At 43.0% G+C, this 19,473-nt stretch overlaps 1 protein-coding gene across 1 annotated transcript in view; it reads right to left on the bottom strand.

The window, feature by feature from the left end:
• Positions 1 to 4,093: 4,093 nt before the first annotated feature.
• The window catches only part of LOC311235308 (coronin-2A-like), a gene marked incomplete at both ends in the record, with an annotated part of 99,645 nt that continues 84,265 nt past the window's right edge, over positions 4,094 to 19,473 (bottom strand). Inside the window, 4 exons of the mRNA XM_084322731.1 lie at positions 4,094 to 4,159; positions 4,567 to 4,635; positions 4,869 to 5,036; positions 6,882 to 7,045. Of these exons, the coding sequence (XP_084178857.1) occupies positions 4,094 to 4,159; positions 4,567 to 4,635; positions 4,869 to 5,036; positions 6,882 to 7,045 (467 nt within the window). The remainder of the gene's footprint in view (positions 4,160 to 4,566; positions 4,636 to 4,868; positions 5,037 to 6,881; positions 7,046 to 19,473) is intronic.

Below are 19,473 nucleotides of genomic sequence, written 5' to 3'. Positions count from 1 at the left end.
AAAAAAATTGGTATATTTTCAGAACTGAATAAACAAACTGTCCTCGGAGGAAAACTGGGTCCAGGAACAGAAAGCTACCTGAAAAGTTACTGTTCACTGTTGTTTTAACGCGCTGCAATTATGTTTACAACATACTTAATGGAACAGGCCAACTTTTGGGGAAATTAGCTTATTTTCCATCTACCCTGGAGTTAGACAAGAATATACATACCTTTTTCGTCTCTGTGCATGCATTGGGCGTCGGGAATGCCCCCACGGTTAGCCTAGCTTAGCGTAATTCGCTGGAAGTAGGTGTGCCAGGGTAGCCTAGTTCCCAAGACTCTACTCACTCACTCAATATACAACTCTAAAACTTTCATGTAAACATGTTGTGACCTGTGTATTTACCACGTGGATAAATATAAAAAAAAAAATAATTAGGCATTTTCGTTTTCTAAGCAGATATATACTCTGACATTATTTTTTGCCGAACCACTGCTGTCTGGGCGCAGTGATTTCACGTCACCTGTGCACCGTTCTAACCTCAACAACAAATCCAATGTGACTAACGTTAGTAGCTACTGGAGCGAGGATAGTCCAGCAAAGTTATGTTCTATTCATCAATCTCACAATATTCGCTTAAGTTAGACCGATGGAATACAGCCTTCCATCTAAAAACAAATGAAAACTTACCACAGTCATGGTTGCCGGTGTCACTTTCTCCGATGGATGGGATGGCCGTATCCTTCAGAAAACGTCAAATGGTTCTGTATCTAGGTAGCATTTTTTCATAATAGTCATCTTGTGCTAAATGTGCTGAGCTATCATGCGTGTTCTTGATTATTTCCATTGGTGTGTTGGAATCTATGTTCAGAGCAAGTAGCCATAGCTTCAACCGTTCAGATCTTTAGTTGGAATTGAATGAAAGGAAAATGCAAACCCTGGCCTCAATGATTTCTTAGCACAACTCTTTACAACACAGAGGCATGATTGTAAAGTTGTAATTTATCTAGCTACTACTATCTGATGATATCCACTTCACTCAATGAAAGCGTGCCCTGTCGCTCCAGTAGAGCCTAACGTTAGTCACATTGGATTTATTGTTGACGTTAGAAAGGTGCACAGGTGACGTGAAATCACTGCGCCCAGACAGCAGTGGTTGGGCAAAAAAAATTTAGAGTATATATCTGCTTAGAAAATGTCTAATTACAAATGTATTTCCTCCATGTGGTGTTTACAGGAAAGTTTGAGTTCTATTTGGAGTGAGTGAGTTGAGTATTGGGAACTAGGCAGGGGTGTAAAAAGTACCCAGAAATTATACATAAGTGAAAGTATGGGTACCGTCTCAAAATCTTACTCGAGTAAAAGTTAGGGTATCTGGCTAAAAACACACTTGAGTAAAAGTAAAAAAGTTTTTACTTTAAAAAATGTACTAAAAAGTAAAACGTTTTTGAACTTATCTGACTTGTCTATTCTTCTGATAGCGGGTGTTTAATAAAAAAATGCCCGCTTTCTAGTCTTGCAAAAGGACCAATCGGCATGGGTATGGGCGGGTTCATTTTCCATTGATGGGGATTTGATTGGCTGTTTTTAAATAAAGTGCGGCCGCAGGATTAATAACGTTAACGTTAGTTCGGCCAGAGAAACATATACGAATTAAAATGGTTGGATCTGCGAGATTTGTACTTTATACTTTGTATAGGTCTGCATTTTAAATGTAAGGAGTAAAAAGTATTTTTTTTCTCTGAAATGTAATTGAGTAAAAGTACAAGTATACAAACCTAATAATACTTGAGTAAAGTACAAATCCCCCAAAACAGTACTTAAGTATTGTAACAAAGTACAATTACTCAGGTACTTTATACCCCTGGAACTAGGCTACCCTGGCACATACTTCCAGTGAATGACGCTAAGCTAGTCTAACGGTGCGGGTGTTCCCGACGCCTAATTCATGCACAGAGACAAAAAAGGTATGTATCTTTTTGTCTAACTCCAGGGTAGATGGAAAATAAGCAAATTTCCCCAAAAGTTGGCCTGTTCCATTCATGATCTAGGCTTACAGGTTCACCTGTAATTTAGTTCTGATTCATGATGACATGGGATAGAGTAATTCAAAGAGTTGCATGTATAGTAAGTACGTTTTGTAAACTAATTGCGGTCTCTGCAAATTGTGAACAAATGTCTCCCCAAACTGCATACGGTACCTTTAAAGGGATAGTTCAGAGTGTAGCCCTGTTTCTTACTTCCCAATGATGCTGCTGATTGACAGACATGGCAGAGTCCTTCTCTCATGGATTTGACCAAATCCATACATACATATACAGCACACACTGTACATATACTTACTCACATTCATACATGCATACAGTACATACACATACATACATATAAGGTATATACACATTATACCTACATATACAGTACATACATTATACTCATTTACATTCATACATACCCACCCACATGCATACATATACTTTACATGTAGTGATTTAGCTGACGCTTTTATCCAAAGTGATTTACAAGTTTTATACGACAAGTCAGTAGGAAGGGTTATATCAGCTGAGTAACAAACAATGTTCATCAAAGTGTTGAGTGCTACAGTGTAGGTTAGTATATTAGGATGAGTGCATGACAGTAAGATGTTTTTTTAGTTATTTTTTGTACATACACACATTCATATACAGTATACCTACACATATATACAGACACATTATACATATATACATAGCCTACTGTACATATACCTGCTCACATTCATACATACATATTCACATACATACATTCATATATACCTACTAGGGCTGGGACTTTATCGCATTAATTTCGATTAATTAACTACAGAAAGAATTAAAAGTTAAAAAGATTGATGCATTTAATTGCATGATTTTTTTTTTTTTTTTTGTATTTTTTTTTGTATTATTTTTTAAACAAACACAAACAAACATGACAACACACGATAAGATATACAAGCATTAATTGTCAGAGCACATCCAATGAGATCACATTTTAGTTAATTGTCTTATATAAGATATACCCCTAATACCTGTTATCTAAAAACCTACACACATATGCTCCAGCTCGAACCCCCCCCTCCCGGACCCCACCTTGGGAAGTACCTCCACTATCCCTCGCACCTAACCAGACACTACCATTATAAGCTATCTTTTATTCTCTCCACCACTTCTAACCACATTGACATTTTGGATTCATTGAGACCCAGAATTCTTGCTGTAGATATTTCTTGATAAATCACATTGAGATATGTAAGAAACCAAACTTTCCGGCAATTTTTTTCCAGTTGAAACCAGCGTGATGCGATCAGCTTTTTAGCTACTGTGATACCCGATAAAACCAATCTCTTTAGCTGTGGATTCACTGCAAACTCAAATGATTTTTATTTATTGTGTAAGCATGTTACATTTCAAAGGAGACCAGACTCATGCATGTGCTATAAGTATAAAGTATAATAAATCGCAAATTATTTTTCTTAGTCTGGTTTGTTCATAAACATTTAAATAAGAGAAATTGAGATCAATCAAGAGTTTTTTTCTGTTCTGGAATGTACTTGAAAGTACTGCGTTTTACTTTTACCTCAAAAGTGCTTGAGTTTATAAAAAAGGTCCTTTGCGCTATATATATATTATTCCTAAAATTGCTGCACTTTGTTAAAAATGGCATTGATCTGTTGGTCTGTGTAGTAGCTAATACAGGATTTTGCAGCTTAAACGTATGTATAATGTATATTCATTGATTCACTCGTATACCAAAATTCATTTGAATTGAAACATTTTGCTTTTTGCATCAAATATTGATATGCGATTAAAATGTGATTAATTTCAATTAATTAACTATAAAGTCTCGAATTAATTAAAATGTTTAATCGAGTCCCACCACTAATACCTATACAGTACATACATATACTCATTCACATTCATACATATACTCACTCATACATCCATACATACATACCCACAAAAATACATACCCACATACATGCATAGCATACGTACCCACATACATACATATCCACAGACATACATAAACCAAATATGGAATTAAAAGTCAGAATTATCCCTTTAAAGGCTTTTATTTTGAAGGGGGACGGACTGCATCAGAAGGTAGCTCTCATGTGGTTCCTGGTGTTCTTGATCTCCACTTCCAACTGTGAAATCCGCACCTGCAGAGCAGAGAAAAATAGACTAAGAATGAATGATGTTGTAGGTCACTGAGGCGCTTGTAGGTTACCATGGCACCGGGGGGGGGGGGGGGGGGGGGGCTAGGTCACCACGGCAACATTGAGTAGAAAAAGGCTTATTTAAGTACAAGTGGTACCATGGTAAGTTATGTATACAATGACCAGATGAGTCACAGCAGTGAAATGGCAGCCGTTTCATAATTTCAGCCACAATCTATTATCAACTTTGCTCACATGCACTACAACATCTTGACCTATAGAAGGTGCCATTGTACTAACCCACATTTTATTTGGTGACAACAAAAGTGTATGTGTTTGAATGCTGTGTGTGCTGTGTGACTCTAATGTGTGTGTATTGGTGTGTGACACTGGTGTGTGTGTACACTAACATCTCTCTGGTTGAGTTGGTTCCTCAGTCCTCTGATCTCATCCTGTTGTCTATAGAAGACCTGTAGGAGCTGATAAACACATACAAATCACTCACTGTTACGGTTCCACCTGCACAATGCTCCCTGTCTCCCTTACTTGCTGATGATAAACATTCATTCTCTTTTTCAATAGGTTGGATAATACAGTCTCTTAATCCAAAATATTTACAATATTTGAATTAGAAAGAAAATCCTCCTGACTTAATTTAAATGAAAGTGAATTGATCCTAACCCTGCATCACCCCGCCCCTCCTCTTCCTCACCTCGCTCTCCGTCCCAGGCGGGGGTCGCTCTGCTGGCTCACAGCAGTGTGGGGTGCAGCAGTAGGCCCATGGTGGAGCCTGGGTCTCGTCTGGCTGCCAGCCTGATAGATCACTCATCTCCCTGGGGTACTTGGCATCCTGATAGGCCAACTGCTCCTGGAAGAAGGCCTGGCGATAGTTCCATCTGGTATCAATTGATTTATTTCACCTTTATTTAATCGAGCTAGTTGACTGAGAACATGTTATTATTATTATTATTATTATTATTATTATTATTATTATTATTATTATTATTATTATTATTATTATTATTATTATTATTATTATTACTATTCAGAGCAACAGCCTGGGGGGTAGTTACATGAGAAATGAGGGTTCCACATATTCACACCTGGGAGTTTGATTGATTGATTGATTGATTTATTGATTGATTGATTGATTGATTGATTGATTGAAAACGTTATTAACAGATTGCAGAATGGGTACAATACAGTGCAGCTCAATACTAACAACTGCTAAGAGGATGCAGACCAGAAAAATACTTTTGTCTTGTTTACATAAGGGTCCTCCATTTTCAATTCATCAAGTTGCCCAGTACAACCACAGTCTGACACTGTTGACCACTAGGAGCTGCCCAGTACAACGACAGTCTGACACCGTTGACCACTAGGAGCTGCCCAGTATAACCACAGTCTGACATTGTTGACCACTAGGAACTGCCCAGTACAACCACAGTCTGACACTGTTGACCACTAGCAGCTGCCCAGTACAACCACAGTCTGACACTGTTGACCACTAGCAGCTGCCCAGTACAACCGCAGTCTGACACTGTTGACCACTAGCAGCTGCCCAGTACAACCACCGTCTGACACTGTTGACCACTAGCAGCTGCCCAGTACAACCACAGTCTGACACTGTTGACCACTAGGAGCTGCCCAGTACAACCACAGTCTGACACTGTTGACCAGTAGCAGCTGCCCAGTACAACCACAGTCTGACACTGTTGACCACTAGCAGCTGCCCAGTACAACCGCAGTCTGACACTGTTGACCACTAGCAGCTGCCCAGTACAACCACCGTCTGACACTGTTGACCACTAGCAGCTGCCCAGTACAACCACAGTCTGACACTGTTGACCAGTAGCAGCTGCCCAGTACAACCACAGTCTGACACTGTTGACCACTAGCAGCTGCCCAGTACAACCACCGTCTGACACTGTTGACCACTAGCAGCTGCCCAGTACAACCACCGTCTGACACTGTTGACCAGTAGCAGCTGCCCAGTACAACCACAGTCTGACACTGTTGACCACTAGCAGCTGCCCAGTACAACCACAGTCTGACACTGTTGACCAGTAGCAGCTGCCCAGTACAACCACAGTCTGACACTGTTGACCACTAGCAGCTGCCCAGTACAACCGCAGTCTGACACTGTTGACCACTAGCAGCTGCCCAGTACAACCACAGTCTGACACTGTTGACCACTAGCAGCTGCCCAGTACAACCACCGTCTGACACTGTTGACCAGTAGCAGCTGCCCAGTACAACCGCAGTCTGACACTGTTGACCAGTAGCAGCTGCCCAGTACAACCACCGTCTGACACTGTTGACCACGAGCAGCTGCCCAGTACAACCGCAGTCTGACACTATTGACCATTAGGAGCTGCCCAGTGCAACACTAGTACAACACTATTGACCATTAGGAGCTGCCCAGTGCAACACTAGTCCAACACTATTGACCATTAGGAGCTGCCCAGTACAACACTAGTCCAACACTATTGACCATTAGGAGCTGCCCAGTACAACCACAGTCTGACCCTGTTGATGACTGAGCAGCACCACTGGAGCAGTTGGGAGTCAAAGGCACATTTCACTGACCCATTTCCCCTACTGTACTCACTAGAACCACATTTTAACTAGTGGTCAAAAGTTGTCTAGTATACTTTGATGGGAAAATACTAAATCTGATACCTTTAAAAAAAAAGTAGTAGTGACCAAAACATAGTGACATCACCTCTTCCATCGTCCCCAGGCCTGGCCTGGCCACTAGACTAGGGGCAGGGGGATCTGTCTCGAGCTTCAGGGAGCTCCGCTGTCTCCTCAGCCCCTTGTCAGGAGGTGTCTCTGGGTAGGGGTTGGCTACTTTAGTCCCAGGCTTCAGGGACATCAGCACCGGACCTGGTAGAGACAGATACATTCGAATGGATGAGATTCATTTAAAATGTTTCATAGAACATGTTCCAATCAATAAATCAACCAACCAATCAATCAATCAATCAATCAATCAATCTGTTATTTTATATAGTTTAAACACTGTATATACAAATGTGATTGGTCAAACAGAAACCCACACAGGCTCTCTAACATTAAACACTTCCTGTCTTTGGTAAGGCCACAGAGGACAGCTAGAGAAAATGACTAGTGTTTCTGGTTAGGGTTAACAGGACAGCTAGAGAGAGGGATTAGTGTTTATGGTTAGCAGGACAGCTAGAGAGAGGGACTAGTGGTTAGAGTTAGGGTTAACAGGACAGCTAGAGAGAGGGACTAGTGGTTATAGTTAGGGTTAACAGGACAGCTAGAGAGAGGGACTAGTGGTTATAGTTAGGGTTAACAGGACAGCGAGAGAGAAGGACTAGTGGTTATAGTTAGTGTAGCTGAGGGGCTACAAAACCCGGACTGTATTAAAGATTGTTTAGATTAAACCACTACTAAATATTAGGGATGCTCGATATTGGCTTTTTTACCGATACCGATATTCCAATATTGTCCAACTATTAATTTCCGATACCGATATCAACCGATACCGATATATGCAGGGTTTCCCCCCCCAAAAAACTGAATAATTTCAGGTAACTAATAATTTCACTGGATATATATATAACAAATATTGTTATTGTTTTTTTCTTTTTTTAAACCGATACCGATATTTTCCGATATCACATTTTACTGCCGATATCGGCCGATAATATCGGTCGGCCGATAATATCGGACATCCCTACTAAATATTATTACTTGCCAGACAGTACAGTTAGGTAAATATGGCAGACACTCAATTGACGGCACGGGGACAAGGATATCAAGTTTACAGTATTTTAATAGTAATCAATATACAACTGAATTATCACGTTGCTTTTTAATAGTGGAATGATAGTAGAATGTCAGAGTATCAAAGTCAAGGGGAATGAATAATTCCTAGGTTAAGAATACTCGACCGGAGCTCTGCATGGAGTGGGAGAAGGCGATACAGGGCAAAGCGAGGGGGATAGCTGGAGACGATGATTTCCCCCACGGAGTTGTAAGCTCCAGAGGAATTGAAGAATAGTCGGATACTCCTGCGGTCACTGAAGAAAAGGGGGTCTCGTACGGATCCAGTCCTTGTAATCCAAGTGCCCGATGGCAGGGTTAATAGCTCTTAATCCAAAGCCCGATGGCAGTGATGGTAGCTAGCTAGCTTCGTTTGTACTAGAAGCTAGCCCGATGACGGTCTTCAGGGGGTAGTTAGATCCAAACGCTGATGGTCTTAATTATGCGCTTCTCCACGTTACTTCGCTTACACAAGTCACTATACTGCACCAATAATGGCTCTACAATATTAGGGTCGTATCTAAGTAGCTACTAGCTATCCGGAACGATACACCGCGGGTAGGCTTCCACTGCTCACATGTTCACTCGTTCTGCTGTTAGGTTAGGTTACTTCTCGTTTCTCTGCTTTCACTTCACACTTCACCTGCGGCTGCTTGCGCCTTCTACAATATATATACTCAGAGTGATTTCTAGAGCGCAACCGAATTACTTGTCCGGAATCAATGCGCCCGCTAAGGGCATGTCTGAACTTGCCCGGACACGTCTTTGAACTTGTCTGAGGGGCGCGTCTGCTGGCGCCTCCAATGTCAAGGGCGGTGCCCAATGGGGCGAGCGAATAATACTATGATTCAAACGGAAGCTTAAAGGTATATAGCTTATATATATAAACAATATACAAGTTATACAAAATAATAAACGTAGATTCTCAGTGTTAATCTGGACCCTTCAGAACAGTTAGGGTTGACAGGACAGCTAGAGAGAGGGACTAGTGGTTATAGTTAGGGTTAACAGGACAGCGAGAGAGAGGGACTAGTGGTTAGAGTTAGGGTTAACAGGACAGCTAGAGAGAGGGACTAGTGGTTAGAGTTAGGGTTAACAGGACAGCTAGAGAGAGGGACTAGTGGTTAGAGTTAGGGTTAACAGGACAGCTAGAGAGAGGGACTAGTGGTTATAGTTAGGGTTAACAGGACAGCTAGAGAGAGGGACTAGTGGTTAGAGTTAGGGTTAACAGGACAGCTAGAGAGAGGGACTAGTGGTTATAGTTAGGGTTAACAGGACAGCTAGAGAGAGGGACTAGTGGTTAGAGTTATGGTTAACAGGACAGCTAGAGAGAGGGACTAGTGGTTAGAGTTAGGGTTAACAGGACAGCTAGAGAGAGGGACTAGTGGTTAGAGTTAGGGTTAACAGGACAGCTAGAGAGAGGGACTAGTGGTTAGAGGTAATGTTAGCAGGACAGCCAGAGAAAGGGACTCGTACTGAATCTGGACCCATTCAATATGAAATATGAATATATATAGAATATCAGGCCAATAAATTACCTTATTATGGCCAACTCATACATCTATGGATCTGCCCAAATTTCCTCTTTCCAATGGCAGAGTTAAATATGGATTTAGTACCACCAGGCGCCCCGGTACAGGACAGCAAAGACCGTGAATGAAATCTACTGTAAGTACAGTTACTTTTGTATAATGTCCATAGCTCCATTTTACCGGATTGCGACAAGTTTATTTCCTAGACGTTCACAGAAAAGGTAAAGAAACAATATACGTTGTATTTTATGGCAATAACGTTGAGGTTTGTTCAACCTGTGAGATATAAACACGACAATCACGTCAATATTTGTAAGACAAAAATGGTTAGCCTTCCTATGTCTATGGCTGGTGTGAGCTGGGTAGTGTAGTGTTATGAAATGTAGATGTCCATCGAAAGCCCTGGGTCTCCTCTTTCTTAGGACTACAACGATTTCATGATGGCTTCCTGTCCTCGCGTCTAAATCATCCAGTTTCTGATGCAATGCGCAGAGATTTTTCATATCTCATATTTCACTAATAACATGTAAACTCATTGCTAAACAAACGTAGTCCTGAAAATATACACTTTGACTGCTGTTTTGATGGGGTTAAAACAGCTGTCCACTGCGATATATATAAAGAAGCCATAACTGTAACTATAACAAAGAAATCCGAGTGTCAAGAAAGGATTACTTTTCTAAGATTATCACAGAGAATTCTGGAAACTCTAGAATATTATTCTCCGCCATCGACCAGCTACTCAACACTGCCCTCCACAGTCCTCTGCATCAAAATGTTAAGAACTCGCATTATTCTTCAATAACTAAATAACTTAAATTAGAGCCAGCATTAGTCCTGATGCAAACACGGATACCATCAGCAAACTCTGAGCTTTATAAAACTGCCATGGAATGTAACTCCTCCACTTCCTGTATTGAACCTATACAAGTTAGTTGGTCTTTCTGACTATGTATTAAACTGGTTCAGAACATATATAAAAGGGAGAAAATATTACATCAGGCTTGGAGTTCATGTTTCTGAGAAACATGACACCTACTTTGGAGTTCCACAAGGGAGCTGCCTTGGTCCACTATTATTTTCACTATACATGCTGCCACTAGAAAACACAATGTTTGTTTCCATAGTTATGTGGATGACACACAATTGTACAATCTCTGCTGAACCAAATTATCCTACAGCGATTAACTAACTAAATGTCTCTTGGATGGATGGACAAATGGATGACCAATAACTTCCTAAAATTAAATAAGGACAAAACTGAAATCCTACTAGTCGCCCCTATAACCAAAAGAGAAATGCTGCTGAGCAATATGGGGCAACTGACTCCTTAGATTAAACCTGCAGTTACAAGTATTGGCGTTATCATAGACTCAGATCTAAACTTTAAAGGTCCACAATTGTTCACTTTTTGGTCGTCCAGGGCTCGATTGTCTTTAGCTGGGGGGAGACGTTCAATCTCACGTATCTCCTGAATGACATAGTCCCATGTACATCCGTAACGTGCGTCGAGGGCCACCAGGGCATCAGAATAGGGAGTCTGTGAATTGGAGTATGCCAGCGCTATGTTGTGCGCTCTGGTTACCTTGAGGTGCTTAAGGAGGATGGCATACTTGTAGGACTCGTCCTGTACTCCGGACATAATTGTCTCTAGGCACATGCGCAGTTCGGTATACTGCGCTCTGTCTTCTCTTGTGAAGTCTGGGAATGTGGGTGTCCCAATGTAGGATGCCATGGATGGCTGTGACACTGATGCGCGTAGGGGGAGAGGCCTCCTTGGCGAGTCTCCCCGTACGTGGGGTCGTTGGTTCGTGCTGGGCGGGAACCAGAGACTGGGCCCCCAGGCACTATTCCTCTGTGCTGTCTGTTGTTCGAACTCCCCACTGGGACGTGTTGGGGGTTCATAACGCCGCGCGTCGGGACTGAGATCAGGGCTGCACTGTTCCTCCTGGTCTGAGATGGGTCCGTGCGGGTGGGCTTTCTGTCCTCCCTCGTCCTCCGCTAGGCTTTGTAGTCGCTCTGTTAGCTGCTCTGCAACGTAAGCAGGTTCTTCCCGTAGGCTGGTTCCCGTGTAGATTGGTCGGGGAGGGGAAGGTGCCCTCGACCCTTGTCGTGATGATCTCCGGGATGCTCCGGGTGGAGGAGTGGGGAGTCACCCTCTGGAGCGCTTGCTCCATCATTTGTGCTTGTAGACGGTCTCGTTCCGCCTCGCGCTGTGCATTGGCGGCGTCGCGCTGTGCATTGGCGCGGTCTCGCTCCATGGTTTCTTGAGCCTGGAGGCGCCTCTCTTCCAGTCTGGAATGTTCACGCTCACTCTCTCGTTGCGCTTGGAGACGTCTCTCTTCCACTCTGGAGTGTTCACGCTCACTTTCTTGTTGCGCCTGGAGGCGGTCACGCTCACCCTGGAGGCGGTCTCTTTTGGTTGAAGCTGTCAGCGTGGCGATCAGGACTTGCGCTAGCCTCTGGTCGGCCTCGCTTGGGGATGACGCTGATGATGGTGATCTGGAGTTGGCAGGGCTTGGCGGTGACCTGGTCTCTTTACGCGCTCCGAGGTCCGTCTCGGGGGCGCTGTACTTTATCTTCTCCCGCACTCCGAGGTCCATCTCGGGGGCGCGGTGCTCTTTTCTCCGGTGCGCGCTGAGGTCCATCTCGGGGGCGCATTCTTTATCCTCTTGCGCTCCGAGGTCCATCTCGGGGGCGCGTTCTGTACCTTCTTGCGCTCCGAGGTCAACACACATAGACACAGTAGTAAAGAAGGCGAAACAGCGTCTCTACCACCTGAGACAGTTAAGGAAGTTCAGAGTATCGGGGAAGATACTCCAGTCCTTCTACTCAGGAGCTGTAGAGAGCATCCTGACCGGAAACATCACTGCCTGGTATGGAAACAGCACGGCACAGGACAAGAAGGCCCTACAGAAAGTGGTGCGCTCAGCCGAGCGTACCACGGGTATTGCACTACCCCCCCTGCAGGTTCTATACAACAAGAGGTGCAAATCCAGAGCCTGCAGGATAATGAAAGACCCTCACCACCCCAATAACAGCCTGTTTCAGCTGCTGAGGTCAGGCAGACGCCTGCGAACCCCAGCTACTAGGACAGAGCGGCTTAGGCTCAGCTTCTTCCCCCAGGCCATCAGAGCCATGAACAATGAACATTGAGTGCTCAGAACATTGAACTGTCCACACACAAGCACACATGAACACACACACGACACGCACACTGTGCACGCTCACACACGAGCAGCCACTTAACACTTTAACATGAGCGGGCACACACTCATGTCGCACACACGCACACTTATGGCCAAAGGAAAGGACACTTTAAATTAGAATAACAGGAACAGTGTATTGCACTACCAAAGCTAACTAGCATGTCACACATGCTCTGTAAATAACTATGTACAGATACCGAGATGTCACTCCATGTTACCTGCTACCTGTTACTGCACAATGTTGTTTTCTTCTTTTGATTCTATTATATGTACCACTGTATTGCACATCGTTGCGGGCAAGACCACCCGCATTTCATTGTATACCTGTATGCCGTGACAATTAAAACTCTTGACTTGACTTGACTTGATCTCGGAGGCGCGGCCTTTATCTTCTTGCGCTCCGAGGTCCATCTCGGGGGCGCGGTGGTCTATGGGCATAGTCAAGTCATGTCCCGATTGTCCCCCCCCCCGTGAGCTAAGTCAGTTTCACTTAAACCAGCTTGGGTCTCTACCGGTGGGGCTGACAGGTCGATAAGGTTGGGCATACTTAAGCTACTAATTTTATCCTTGCTTAACGTCTTTTTAGATAAGCTAGGAGGTAGATCTACAGCGTAGTTCTCCAAGTGTGGAGGGGGCTGACGCTGGCGCCTAGGGCGCTCTAGTGGGGGAGAGCCGATTGGAGAGTGTCCGCCGCTGGCCATATTATTATTAATATGATTATTATTACTGATACCATCCGGTTCGAAGGACCAATTGTAGCTGAGGGGCTACAAAACCCGGACTGTATTAAAGATTGTTTAGATTAAACCACTACTAAATATTATTACTTGCCAGACAGTACAGTTAGGTAAATATGGCAGACACTCAATTGACGGCACGGGGACAAGGATATCAAGTTTACAGTATTTTAATAGTAATCAATATACAACTGAATTATCACGTTGCTCTTTAATAGTGGAATGATAGTAGAATGTCAGAGTATCAAAGTCAAGGGGAATGAATAATTCCTAGGTTAAGAATACTTGACCGGAGCTCTGCATGGAGTGGGAGAAGGCGATACAGGGCAAAGCGAGGGGGATAGCTGGAGACGATGATTTCCCCCACGGAGTTGTAAGCTCCAGAGGAATTGAAGAATAGTCGGATACTCCTGCGGTCACTGAAGAAAAGGGGGTCTCGTACGGATCCAGTCCTTGTAATCCAAGTGCCCGATGGCAGGGTTAATAGCTCTTAATCCAAAGCCTGATGGCAGTGATGGTAGCTAGCTAGCTTCGTTTGTACTAGAAGCTAGCCCGATGACGGTCTTCAGGGGGTAGTTAGATCCAAACGCCGATGGTCTTAACTATGCGCTTCTCCACGTTACTTCGCTTACACAAGTCACTATACTGCACCAATAATGGCTCTACAATATTAGGGTCGTATCTAAGTAGCTACTAGCTATCCGTAACGATACACCGCGGGTAGGCTTCCACTGCTCACATGTTCACTCGTTCTGCTGTTAGGTTAGGTTACTTCTCGTTTCTCTGCTTTCACTTCACACTTCACCTGCGGCTGCTTGCGCCTTCTACAATATATATACTCAGAGTGATTTCTAGAGCGCAACCGAATTACTTGTCCGGAATCAATGCGCCCGCTAAGGGCATGTCTGAACTTGCCCGGACACGTCTTTGAACTTGTCTGAGGGGCGCGTCTGCTGGCGCCTCCAATGTCAAGGGCGGTGCCCAATGGGGCGAGCGAATAATACTATGATTCAAATGGAAGCTTAAAGAAGTTAAAGGTATATAGCTTATATATATAAACAATATACAAGTTATACAAAATAATAAACGTAGATTCTCAGTGTTAATCTGGACCCTTCAGAACAGTTAGGGTTAACAGGACAGCTAGAGAGAGGGACTAGTGGTTATTGTTAGGGTTAACAGGACAGCGAGAGAGGGACTAGTGGTTATAGTTGGGGTTAACAGGACAGCTAGAGAGAGGGACTAGTGGTTATAGTTAGGGTTAACAGGACAGCTAGAGAGAGGGACTAGTGGTTAGAGTTAGGGTTAACAGGACAGCTAGAGAGAGGGACTAGTGGTTAGAGTTAGGGTTAACAGGACAGCTAGAGAGAGGGACTAGTGGTTATAGTTAGGGTTAACAGGACAGCTAGAGAGAGGGACTAGTGGTTAGAGTTAGGGTTAACAGGACAGCTAGAGAGAGGGACTAGTGGTTATAGTTAGGGTTAACAGGACAGCTAGAGAGAGGGACTAGTGGTTAGAGTTAGGGTTAACAGGACAGCTAGAGAGAGGGACTAGTGGTTAGAGTTAATGTTAGCAGGACAGCCAGAGAAAGGGACTCGTACTGAATCTGGACCCATTCAATATGAAATATGAATATATATAGAATATCAGGCCAATAAATTACCTTATTATGGCCAACTCATACATCTATGGATCTGCCCAAATTTCCTCTTTCCAATGGCAGAGTTAAATATGGATTTAGTACCACCAGGCTCCCCGGTACAGGACAGCAAAGACCGTGAATGAAATCTACTGTAAGTACAGTTACTTTTGTATAATGTCCATAGCTCCATTTTACCGGATTGCGACAAGTTTATTTCCTAGACGTTCACAGAAAAGGTAAAGAAACAATATACGTTGTATTTTATGGCAATAACGTTGAGGTTTGTTCAACCTGTGAGATATAAACACGACAATCACGTAAATATTTGTAAGACAAAAATGGTTAGCCTTCCTATGTCTATGGCTGGTGTGAGCTGGGTAGTGTAGTGTTATGAAATGTAGATGTCCATCGAAAGCCCTGGGTCTCCTCTTTCTTAGGACTACAACGATTTCATGATGGCTTCCTGTCCTCGCGTCTAAATCATCCAGTTTCTGATGCAATGCGCAGAGATTTTTCATATCTCATATTTCACTAATAACATGTAAACTCATTGCTAAACAAACGTAGTCCTGAAAATATACACTTTGACTGCTGTTTTGATGGGGTTAAAACAGCTGTCCACTGCGATATATATAAAGAAGCCATAACTGTAACTATAACAAAGAAATCCGAGTGTCAAGAAAGGATTACTTTTCTAAGATTATCACAAAGAATTCTGGAAACTCTAGAATATTATTCTCCGCCATCGACCAGCTACTCAACACTGCCCTCCACAGTCCTCTGCATCAAAATGTTAAGAACTCGCATTATTCTTCAATAACTAAATAACTTAAATTAGAGCCAGCATTAGTCCTGATGCAAACACGGATACCATCAGCAAACTCTGAGCTTTATAAAACTGGAATGTAACTCCTCCACTTCCTGTATTGAACCTATACAAGTTAGTTGGTCTTTCTGACTATGTATTAAACTGGTTCAGAACATATATAAAAGGGAGAAAATATTACATCAGGCTTGGAGTTCATGTTTCTGAGAAACATGACACCTACTTTGGAGTTCCACAAGGGAGCTGCCTTGGTCCACTATTATTTTCACTATACATGCTGCCACTAGAAAACACAATGTTTGTTTCCATAGTTATGTGGATGACACACAATTGTACAATCTCTGCTGAACCAAATTATCCTACAGCGATTAACTAACTAAATGTCTCTTGGATGGATGGACAAATGGATGACCAATAACTTCCTAAAATTAAATAAGGACAAAACTGAAATCCTACTAGTCGCCCCTATAACCAAAAGAGAAATGCTGCTGAGCAATATGGGGCAACTGACTCCTTAGATTAAACCTGCAGTTACAAGTATTGGCGTTATCATAGACTCAGATCTAAACTTTAAAGGTCCACAATTGTTCACTTTTTGGGCAATTTTATACAATTCCTGTGAGTCTTCGCAATGCGGATGAATGAATGAGGTCCTACTGCTAATTAACTAATTACGACTTATGTACTTACTGATTCGATACTTTCTTTCGGTCCCAAAGACTTGGTACAGGCTAGCTCCCTTCACCACAGCATTATAAAGTCCTTGATTCTCAATGTCGTCTTTGCAAAAATCCAAAAACGAACTTGGCCCATTGCTTGTGGAGCACGATATCATTAGGAAACGAGCGCAAGGATGTATTCGCTGCTTGGCAGCCAGGAACAGCACCTGTTTTGCTCATAATTTCAATGTTATGCTAACTTAGTTACTCTCATCACAGTTGATTGTGGGCAGTGGCTACAACGACAGTAGTGGCTGAGGTATGCAGATCAGCGCCTCTTACACGTCACAGATCCAGTCAATTCAGAATGGCTTGTTTCAGTGGGGGGAGTTATTGTCTCAGCTGAACTGCAGAAACTGCACTTAGTACAGATTTCAGGCCATTTTTACAATAAGGGACCACACATCACATTTAGAATATATTTTAAGGTCCTCCTTATATACAAAGCACTAAATGGAACAGGACCAAGCTACATTGCCAATTCTCTTGTCAACTATGTGCATTACGATCATCTACTACTGGTTTATTGAAGGTTCCCAACAGCAGCCAAAAGAAAAATCGGGGATGCAACCTTTGTTAATTATGCACCAAAGCCATGGAACACCCTGCCTATGGACATTAGGGGGACTAGCTCATTAAATATGTTCAAAAGTACGCTAAAACGTACCTCTTCACCATAGCCTTTTAAAACACTCTGTTACTTAGACTCATTACATCCACACTGTGATTATTGTACTGTAAATGCACTGCTTTATACTGTCTATTTTATGCACATTTTATGCCTGTGTCTATTTTATAATAATAATAATAATAATAATAATAATAATAATAATAATAATAATAATAATAATAATAATAATAATAATAATAATTCATTACATTTATATAGCGCTTTCCTAGCCACTCAAAGCGCTCCCCACAATCTAGGGTGGAAATTGCATCCCTCACCACCACTGGTAGCACCCAACCTTGGGCTATGCAGCCTCAATGGCTGCCATACACTGGCACCAGGCACACATCACATTAGTGACTACACAATGGCTGAACGGCTCAGGAGACAGGGATTGATATCAGCCAATTAAGGGGAAGGGATGATTAGGTGGCCTTGATGTCAGAGACCTGATTGGGAATTTGGCCAGGAACGTTGGGGAACCCCCTACTCTTTGCGATAAGCGCCCTGGGTTCTTTAACGACCGAATTCAGTCAGGACCTCGGTTTAGCGTCTCATCCGAAGGACGGCACTCGCAGCTGTACGGTGTCCCTATCACTGTAACAGGGGCATTGTTACTGACTAGTCCAGAGGACAGAGTGTCCCCTGCTGGACAACAACACCACTTTCCGACAACGGCCTTGACCGGGGCTCGAACCGGTGAACTTCCGATCATGAGTCCGGAGCTCTACTCATGTAGCCACACTGCCGGACATCTATGTCTATTTTACTGCTGTGAAGCACTATTATGTGTGGGTCTATGTTTGTGCCCTGATCAGGCGCTCCTAATGTGATTCGTCATGTCTAGTTGTAGTTCTCTGTCCTGGTGTTGTAGTCCCTATCGTTCTTTCCCCAGCTGTACCCACTTACAATGAACCCAGGTGTGTCTTGTCTCGTCATCCCCTCATGTATAAGTATTCTGTCTTCCCTTTAGTCTGGTGCTGATCCTGTGTGTAGTATGTGTTCTTGTCTGTCGTTTCTTTAGTTTATTCTTCATTTCATCCATGGTAATTATTTCATTAAATATTTCGTATAAACTACTTTGACTGCCGTCTCCTTGTTGTGTTGCATTGACTCGACATCGAGTCTAAAGAATGTCAATGCCAACGTAACAAGCACTTTGGGCTGCAATTATTGTATGAAAGGTGCTATACATACAGACCCCTGTGTGTCACTACGCTCTGGCCCAAAACATACAATACATACAGAAATCTACAAATTCCAATCTGGCTTCAGAACATCCCACTCCACTGACACATGCCTTCTCTATTTGAACAACCACATCAAATAAGAGGTGGACGCAAGCAAATACTGCAGCATTGTCATGCTGGACCTCCAAAAGGCTTTCGACACTGTCAATCACCCCATTCTGACAAGCTAAAAGCAATTGGTTTTGAATTTTGATAGTTCATCAGTGAGCTGGATGCAATTCTACCTGGAGGGGAGAGAACAGATGGTTGAGATAAACGGTACACTAACCCCCCCCCCCTCCCAGTGAGCTGTGGTGTTCCACAAGGAAGCATACTAGGACCGTTACTGTTCCTAATTTATGCAAATGTCATGTCATCAGCTTGTGACTGCAACTTGTTCCTGTTCGCGGACGACTCAGCCCTGCTGGTCTCTGACAAGAACAAGTTACAGGTTGAAAAAACCCTCAGCTCAGAACTAGGCAGAATCTGCACCTGGCTCGCTGATAACAAACTATCATTACACCTGGGCAAAACAGAGTCCATTCTCTTCGGATCAAATAACAAACTCAGCAAGACCGACGGCTTCTCAGTTACAGTGGGTGACAATATTGTCAAAAGGAAAGACGAAATTACCTACCTGGGTTCCAACCTAGAGACAAATCTTTCATGTGACAAAATGGCATCGAATGTAATAAAAAAAAAAGTCAACCAAAGAACAAGATTCTTGTACCGGATCTCCTCCCTGGTAAAGAATACCCTCCCCACAAGAATACCCTGAAGACTCTAAGGAGCACTCATTCAAGGGTACTATGACTATGCTTGCACCTCATGGTACCAAAGCACCTCAAAGGCACTAAAAACAAGATTACAAACATCACAAAACAAACTGGTCAGACTACTGCTTGACCTTACTCCTAAAACCCACCTCACCCCTGCCCATTTTGACAACCTAGGATGG

This window comes from Notolepis coatsorum (genome assembly GCF_963971535.1).
Source record: "Notolepis coatsorum genome assembly, chromosome: 1".
NCBI lineage: Eukaryota > Metazoa > Chordata > Actinopteri > Aulopiformes > Paralepididae > Notolepis > Notolepis coatsorum.
This window is presented reverse-complemented; position numbering and strand designations above follow the sequence as displayed.